Here is a 9,533-nt window from a genome sequence, read left to right as displayed (position 1 = left end):
CGTAAGGCGTTACAAAAGATGTATATTTAATGGAATCTGGGGCCATTTTAACATGGTAGAACCCGTTTTTTAGGTCTAGTGTTAAGAAAAATTTTTTCCGCCTAGATAGTCGAGGCAGTCTTCGATCAAGGGGAGCGGGAAATTGTCCCGAACTGTTAATTTATTCAGCGGTCGGTAATCAACACATTGTAAGGATAAAATCCCCCAAATTAACTCTTTAATAATCATCTGGCAACATCTCAATATTGTTACTCACAATGATATTTAATTGTGAATATTAAAAGAGAAAGAATAAAATATAAACATAATACGTCATGACATATTGTAATGTAGTGTGTAAGAGAGAATACGATATATGTGGGGTGAAACATGAAAATGACGAGTGGCAAGAGTGACATCGGCACTTTCATGTTTCACCGCCATTAATATAATTTTGGATATCAAAGTATGCAGACGCATTTGAGTGTACAGAAAAGTTTTAAATAAAGAAATTAAATTCAAGTTACAGAAAAGTAATTGTAGAGTTGTGATTTTTATGCTTTTTAAAGTGTACCTTATATGGCGCTGGGACCACTTCCAGGTAACCGAGGGTGAGTCTGGGTCGGCTGGCGAAGCCGCAACCTTTTACATTATAACATTTACGAATTTCGCCATTCTTTTTTTTTACTAATACAACCGCAGAGGCATATGGTGAATCGCTTGGCCTAATGATACTATTTTCCAATAATTCATCCGTTATCTTTCTAAGTTCAGCTTTTTCATAATGAGAAAGTCACCTTGGCAACGCATGGAATGGTTTATCCTCAACTAACCTTATTTTCATCTCGTAATCATACGGTTTAGATTCGATAATTCTTGGCCTCAAATAGTTATCTTCTAAGGTCTTTCTCAATACATCAGTACTATTTTCTTCTAATTCTTGATTTATATTAATTTCAGATATGCAGGCGGCCTGTTTATTAAAAAAATTCTCACTAAAATTTTGATCAAGTGGGCATAACCCATCGCTGCAAGCCTCATGAGACACTACGTTTATTTCTTCGAGCTCAACATCTTCTACCCGTATACTGCTATTTGGTACAGAGATTTGTAATTCTGAATGCCTCTTTTCACCCTTAAGACTAGGTATATTATTCAAGTTAAGCGCACAGAAATAAGAAGTGTTATCTGGCATATCATTATTTTCTTGTTTTGTATGTTTAATTATCGCATCACCTAATAAGCATAAGCAAATATGAAATCTTTTTAAGAAAATCTTTGCCTAAAATTAGAGGAATCTCCATAGTGTCATCAGGCACCACATTTAAAACAAATTCATCTATTTTATTTTTAAATTTTATTTCGCATTTAATTTTTCCAAAAATCATTAATTTTGTTATTTCCCAATCCTCGATATTTTGACTGCTTGGCGACTCCGCTCACATCAAATGGCACGGCGGACTTGCGAACAAAGCTAGTTGGACTCCCAGTATCAAAGAGAGATAAACAATCCATAAATCTTTTGCACTTAACTTGTTTTGTTACATAGGCGACACTTACCATATTCATAGATCCTAACATTCGGTAGCAACGTTCTTCATCCCCATCTTCAGTGTCGGTCCCGACTGCAGCAACGGTTTTCTTCAATTTTAGTACCTTTTTTGAGTTAGTACAACTGCGGTGGTCATGGCCCATCTTCCAGCAACGGAAACAACTTCCCACCGGCCTTTTTTCGTATGGACATTTGCTCTGAAAGTGTCCCATATGGGTGCAATTGAAGCAGCGTATTTCTGCTGCATCAGTTTCATCGTTCTTTGGCGTATTTGATTTGATGGTTTCGGTTTTTGAACGTTGTCGTATATAGATGGGCGACGACGCTCGTATAGGTCAAGCGATTGTTTGAATTCTTTCACCGTCCTTGCGTTTATTAGGATATATATTTCCGGGGACCTGTCTTGGAAGCCATCAACTATAAAGTTGATCAGTTCAAATTCGTCGACATAGTCACAACGAGCAGCGATGTTTTCCATTTCCAACACATATCGGCGAATGCTGCTTTTTTATCCCATTTATGAGTGGCCAACGCTTTGTATACTTCGTGACGGCTCACCACCCGACCAAATTCTCTAACCAAAAGCGATTTTAAATCTTCGTAATTTAGAACGTCTCTATACAGTAAAAGTTTAGCGTCACCGCAAAGAGAATTGCACAAGCAAGTGTACTTAAAAATGTCGTCTGCATTTACCATCTGCACGACTCTATCAAAATTGCGAAGAAAGTCGTGCATGCTATATGCTTTATTTTCACCTTCAAATTTTGTGATGGTATGTTCGATGTCCCGAAAAGTTAAACGATTTGGGATTTGTAGCCTACAGTTACCAATGGGGGTGTCGTTTCGTGCGTTTTGGAATTCACGTTTTAAGTCCGCAACGAATTTTTCCAACGTCAGGATTTCTTTTTCCTTTCTTAGGATTTCTATCCTTTTGTTCAGTTCATCTTTTATATGTTGTGGACTGTTAGGCATTTCCCCGTATAATATGCCTGCAGCTTCTTCAGTGAACTCGGTTGTGGTATTGGCCATAGTGGCAGCGGTGGTGATGGCGTCGGTAGTGGCAGTGGTAGCGGTGGTAGTAGCAGTAGCAGCGGTGGTAGTAATGGCGACGGTTTCAGCGTCGGGAATGGCGATGACAGCGGCGGTGGTGATGGCTTCTGTAGTGACAGGGACATCGGTGACAGCGGCATCGGTTACGGCAGCATCAGCAGTGCCGGAAGCACCAGAAATAATAACATCATTGGTAATGTTTTGGTTATCCGCGGCAAATGAATCATTTGTATTAATAGCTGAAGAAACGCGTACTGCAATATTGGTGGAGGGGATTTGGCCAGTCCCAACCACGTTTTTTAACAATTTCCGCAACTGCGTTGTTGTAGCTGTTTGTGGAAATTCCACCCCAGCATCAGCCAAGATATTGGCCATTTCCTCACGAATGTTCATTTTTCAATTGTTTTTGTGGTACGTAAGTTCTTTTTTTCACACCTGAGCTATAATTCCGGTTTATTTGTAATAATAATGCCAAGGTTGAGTTTTTTATGTATATCCGTTCGCATTCAGTGCTCTATTCTCAATCAATCTTCTTTCTTTTTTTTTCGTGTCTACATCATTGCCATATTTTCACATTTTCTTTTTTAAACATCTTTCTTGTAATAAGTTATCGATGTTTTCCTACAGAGGGCTGCGTCAGCTAAGCAAGAATCAAAGCGAGCACCTGATTGGCTGATCGCCAGATTCTTGCCTAAAAGACAGCGCTGCCATACTTATATTTTTCACATTACACCTTCTGCTCGTGCAACCGATCTGACTGTTAGATGGCGTTGGCTGCAATCCATCCAGTGACTATTAGGGCTGGCACACAATTATTACTAACGACGAGTGTCAGTACCTTCATTTCTGATGGATTACATAATCAAGATTATTTCAGTGTGTCTTGTTCGTTTGTTGTATGTAGTTTTATGCTGTTGCAGAGCTGGAATTATTGGTCAGATACCGCCTTTGTTTATGCCGGTTGTGGCTCAGCGTTAAACACCGTCTCATACTGTCTTCGAAGTCGATCCTGCCTTGCAGTTTGAAAACGTCTAAATTAATAGGAATGGACAATGAAAATAATGACATTTTAAAACAATTTAAATTACACTACCAAAAAGTACGCGTTTCACGAGTTTCAGTTTAGATAAAGATCGTTTGCCATGTACTCTGTCCCAGTTAAAATTGAAAAGAACGCTGTCAGATAAAAGTTTTCTCATTACTCCAATAATGTCTGATGATGCATCTTTCAGCATAAAGATATATGATTTCTAAATGAAAACCACCAATTTAAGTTATGAAATATAATTAAAAATATTCAAAAATACCATTGATTCTTGACAATCATCTGAGTCCAACTTTTTCTCAATATCATAAACTGAATCCAACGATGTTAGTGGCATAACGATAGAGAGCTCGGTGTGAGTATCATTTTCCGTTTCTCCGCTGATACGGCATACTATTTTGCGCGTTTTCTTAATCAGAACTTTTGAGTCACGCATAACTTTATGTTGAGCCATGACTTCTGCCAATTCTGGAAGCTAAAATTATAGCATAAATAATAATTAAAGAGAATCAAGGTATTGCGGCTACAATTACTAGGGTTTCACAAATAACAGTTCAATATTTCACTATGCACCTTTTCTTCAATCTGAGTCAATCTAAATTCCAGGTCGATATGCTTCTGTAATATTGTTTGTAGTATCGCCATTATATTTTCGTTTGTTGTAGGGAATGTTCCTTCGTTGGTTAAGGAAGTAGCCGCATTATTCAAAACGGTACTCGTTTTATTTAAGGAGGAGTGAAAGGACGCGCTATGTTGTGCTACATCGATGATGTAGTCGTATACTTAACGTTATCAAAGCCAAAGTAAAGAGGATAAATTATGAAGAGACGTAACTCGTTACTCGCAGCCATATATAATGACAAATTCAAGAAACCCAAAAATAAACTAAAATGTATATATCTTAACACAAATAGTATCACAGCTAACAAAAATGAAGTTGAAATAATGATCGAGGAAGAAAATCCAGATATTGTACTTTGTGCAGAAACACATACTACGGAGGATGTATATGACTCGGAACTGGAGATTGCTGGGTTCAATCATATTAGATGCGACTCGCATAGTCGTCACACCGGTGGTGTCTTAACCTATATTCATAAGAAAATTGATTTCAAAGTTATATTCAATAGGAGCATAGGTAATAATATATGGTGTATTGTGTTTGAAACAATACGATGTATAACTAAGTGGAGGGTTTGTGCGTTATATCACTCACCAAACACCAGTGATGCCGAATTCATAAGACATATTAATGAGATGATGGAAGATTGCTTTTCTGAAAGCGGCAACAATATCGTTATTGGCGACTTTAATATAAATGTCAATACACACACAACATACTCGAGACAGCTAATTAGGACATTCGAATCACTAGCAATGTATCAATTAATTAATTTTAATACAAGAATAACAGAAACAACGCAAACGAGAATAGATCTACTCTTTAGTAACAAAGCTGAAGTTGAAGTATCGAATTTGGATTCGCATAAAATATCGGATCATGAAACTATTTCATTCAAACTACCAATTCAAAAGAAGTACCAGATGAGAATCTTTGAAAACCGCGTGTGTTGGAATAACTATGCAAAAGACCACTTAGTAAATCTCCTTAGAACTTACAACTTAGCTGAACTAAACAACTGCGAAGTGAGCCTAAAGGTCCAAAGAATAAACAACATCCTTAATGACGTAATGGCCACTTTAACATATAAAAAGCGAGTTCAAGTTAAATTGATTAATAAATGGTACGACCATGAACTAACAGAGTTGAATAAGCTGAAGTATGAACAATTTAAAATAGCAGAGAGAACCAATATTTGGGATAACTATATTACAATAAAACGATATTACAAAAAAGCAGTTAAAATAAAAAAGAAAACATTTATGGAAAACAAAATCTCAAGAAATACTAATAACCAAAAGTTAATGTGGAAATGTCTAAAAGACGCCATAAATTTGAGTAGTGAGGTAGCACAAATTCAAAAAATTTCTATAAATGGTGCTCTTATTGAAGATGACTATGAAATAGCAACTGAATTAAACCGTTACTTTAATGAGAGCATAATCGGAATCAGAGATAGCATTGAAATCTTCGAAGCAGGTGGAAATCAAATGGAGATAAGCAGAAGCGTGTTTAAATTGAAGGAAATAGATGTTGAAGAAATTATGAGAGTTACAACGAAATTAAAAAACAAGTACGGAGGAAAAAAATTAGTAACGGAAGGTGTATTAAAAGACAGCATGGAGTACTTAGGATATACCTACACATGTGTAATTAATGAAAGTTTCCAATTTGGTGTATTTCCAGACTGCTGGAAGACCTCAGTAATTGTACCTGTGGAAAAAGTAAAGGGAACAATTAAACCAGAGGAGATACGACCCATAAATACCTTACCTAGCGATGAGAAAATAATAGAAACTGTAGTTAAGAACCAATTGCTGGATTACTTAAATAAAAACGAAATTATTATAAAGGAGCAGTCGGGGTTTAGATCAAAACACTCCTGTGAAACTGCACTTAACCTGGTAATTGCAGAATGGAAAGAAAGTAGAACGAAGAAACAATTTACAATTTCAGTTTTCCTCGACCTAAAGAGAGCTTTCGAAACAGTAGACAGAGATATTCTTATAAGAAAACTGTATAAAATTGGCATAAGAAACATAGCGCTTAACTGGTTCAAAAGTTACCTTAGTGGAAGAAAACAGAAAACTGTAATAAGAAATAAGATTTCCCCCGAAGTGGACATTGAAATAGGATTGCCACAGGGATCGGTGCTTGCAGCAATTCTTTTTATAATTTACATAAATGATATCAAAAACTGTATCAAATACTGCAAAATAAGATTATTCGCTGATGATGCACTTTTGACTATAAGCGGTAACACAATTGATGAGGCAGCCTCAAAAATACAATCGGACCTACAGGCAATATATAAGTGGTTGTGCCAAAATATGCTTAAAATAAACATAGAAAAGACAAAATGGATGATAATGGGGTCTAGAGTGACTCAAGATGATGTATCGCTAAAAATAGCAAATACCCCTATAGAAAGAGTAACCCGAATAAAATACCTGGGAATAATTATAGATGACAAATTAAAATTTGATGAACATCTTAAATACATCGAAGGGAAAATTTCCAAAAAAATAGGGTTCATGTTTCGTTCATGCAGGCATATTAGTATGCAATACAAAATAATGGTCTATAGATCCATTATCGAGCCGCATTTTATTTACTGTCCTACAATCCTATTCGCATTAGCTGATTCGCAAAAATCCAGGCTACAAATTAAACAAAACAAAGTTATGCGTTTCATATTAAGAAAACGGTATGATACCCCAATTAAGGATTTACTAGACAGCTTAAACTGGCTTAGTGTAAAACAGAACATCACTTACTACACATTGAAGTTTATACACAACATAAAGTTGGGAAACTTGCCGAATTACCTAAGTGAACGTGTCAGACTAAACAGAGAGGTCCATAGCTATCAAACAAGACACAATAACAACTGTTACTTGCCGGTAGTGAGATCTGAATTCGATAAAAAAAGTATATACTACGAAGGAATTAGAGAATATAATGATCTGCCAATTGATATTAAAAACTGTAATAATACCAAAAAATTCAGAAAGTTATTATACAGCTACTGTAAAGCGCTACCTGTAAAGTAGTTAAATTTATTTAGTAAATATTTTATAGATTATTATATAGTTGAAGTCAAAGAAATTCAATGAATTGAAACAAATATGTAAACATTAAAAATACTTTGTACCTTATTAAATTATATAGATCTTCAAGATCGTAAATAAATAAATAAATTAAATTAAAAAAATATGCTCAATGTTTTCTAAGAGGTAGTCGCTGGTTTTTTTGGGCGAGATGTGCATAAAATGTCTTCTAACCATTTTCGTGGGGTACTTGCGTTTATTTTTCCGCCTGTATTTAATTAACTAATTAATTCTCTTTCCAAAAATCACAGTTGCATAAAGTGCCTACACTGTAGGAATAAATGCGAGACAATTCAAAAATGTCCCTCTTAGAAAAAATTCGGAACATATTTTTTGATTTCTGGGAGTTACTCGCCACTCGTAGCAGACTGGTGGCTCTTATTTTATTTATCCTCCTTGCATTGTTGCTCAACACAAGTTTCCTGAAAGCGCCGATTGTGGCGCAGCCATTTTGACGAGGCCATTTACAGTACGGCATCACATCACCGCAATCAGCTGTTCTATTTGTTTTGAACCAAGGTTCCTATAGCTTTCGTAATGTTGCGGAAATTTTTAACAAATTCCAATAAATATGTGCCGTTGCTTCACAGAAGACAGCAAGTAAGATTAAAATTAACGAGTTACTAAATATTTTTAATTTAGTTGATACATGACCAACAGCTATCAACACCAAGTACGGTGAGCACAGTGCTCGATGATGAAACACTATTGGATCAATCGCACATAGACGAAGCTGTGAGAGTGAATCCTTTGTTGGCTAGAGTGTCCCCGGCACAATGGCGTAATGTACATGAAACACTCATGAATCACGGTCTCAATACGAGCAATTTCCTGCGCATTGCAACCGGTAATCCGGAGGTGTTTGCACGTCCGACACAACGTCTAGTTGATTCAATGGAATTTTGGCGCAGCTTTCAATTCACCGAGAAGTTAATGTTTTTACTGCTAACAAAATATCCAGAACTTTTAGATGTGAACGAAAACATGCGTTTACGTAAACATATTGGTTATTTGAAATCATTTGCTGGCACTAGCAAAAATGTTTGGAAATTGTTGATGAATTGTCCGGATTTACTTGAACAGTCGGAGCGACGTGTCGAAGAAAAGGTGACGTACTTGAAAGAGGTAATGCGTGTGGAAATACCTGAAATAATAAAATCAGAAGCGTTATCTAAGCCATTAGAGGAGATACGTTGCCGCCATGTCTTTCTTGTAAGACTGGGTATATTCAAACCAAGACCACTTAAAGTAGATCCAGATGAGCCAACTAAGAATCCACTTTTATATCAAATAACCAATAAATCGGACAATGAATTTACAACTAAGGTGTGCCATGTTACACTTGCTGAATTTGAAGCGTTTAAAGGGCTGTACGCTCGGGAATTGAAACGAAAACAGGATGCTGAATACGAAGATGAGGATATGCAGCTAGTACGGGGGTATAAAAAGCATTGAAAACTCGTAGATATTTTTGTTAGTTACATGTTACATATATTAATTTAATTAAAAAAAAAAAAAAAAAACAATTGTTTTAAAATTCCGATGTGAATTTCTTATTCGAACGATTTGCACAAATTTGTTTTATCCTCTGCGTAAGTAACGCCCAATTGTCTACGAATTTGATCCTCAATATATTACAATGCCAAACTTTCTTTATGATCAAGTAAATCACTTTGTGTTTTGTGCTCTAAAATGCAATGACGTACCTCTTCTGCTTCAAAACTCAGCGCTAAGCGATTGGGAAAATATGTTGATAAATCACTTTTTGGCAATGGAAATTCTTTTTCTTCACCATTTACATCTATAATTTTCACAGGACACCAATAGTCCGGCACCTAGTTTCATTGAAAATTCCATAGCTCATATTAATTTATGTATAAACGTTTTTTATATCGTCTTTGAAAGTTCAAACCACATATAAAATGGCTTTCACTATAGAGGGATCTTAATACCAAAAAGTGGAAGAAATGCCATGCGCCCGGTAGTAAGCCGACAGTCTTGGAGGCGAATTGATATAACCACCTCAAATCTTCAAAGAATACATGACCAAGAACAGTTGTTTGGAACTTTCACCGACGATATGTTTACTACTATAAATTATACTAACAGTCATAGTGCCATCGGTTCCTTTTATATTTGCTTTATTATCGAATCGTTTCAGACTGCTAAGCATTA

At 36.0% G+C, this 9,533-nt stretch overlaps 1 protein-coding gene across 2 annotated transcripts; it reads left to right on the top strand.

The window, feature by feature from the left end:
- Window positions 1-7,805: 7,805 nt before the first annotated feature.
- LOC137253684 (transcription termination factor 4, mitochondrial-like) lies at window positions 7,806-8,895 on the top strand. Of its 2 annotated transcripts, none has more exons than XM_067791055.1 (2): window positions 7,806-7,958; window positions 8,019-8,895. In XM_067791055.1, the coding sequence occupies exons 1-2, from the start codon at window positions 7,896-7,898 to the stop codon at window positions 8,811-8,813; spliced, it is 858 nt and encodes a 285-aa protein (XP_067647156.1). In that variant the 5' UTR covers window positions 7,806-7,895; the 3' UTR covers window positions 8,814-8,895. The 2 variants fall into 2 exon arrangements, with proteins under 2 accessions (XP_067647156.1, XP_067647155.1); XM_067791054.1 differs by having other exon boundaries at window positions 8,001-8,895.
- Window positions 8,896-9,533: the final 638 nt, after the last annotated feature.

The sequence above is a fragment of the Eurosta solidaginis genome, chromosome 5, assembly GCF_040869045.1.
Source record: "Eurosta solidaginis isolate ZX-2024a chromosome 5, ASM4086904v1, whole genome shotgun sequence".
Taxonomy (NCBI): domain Eukaryota; kingdom Metazoa; phylum Arthropoda; class Insecta; order Diptera; family Tephritidae; genus Eurosta; species Eurosta solidaginis.
This window is presented reverse-complemented; position numbering and strand designations above follow the sequence as displayed.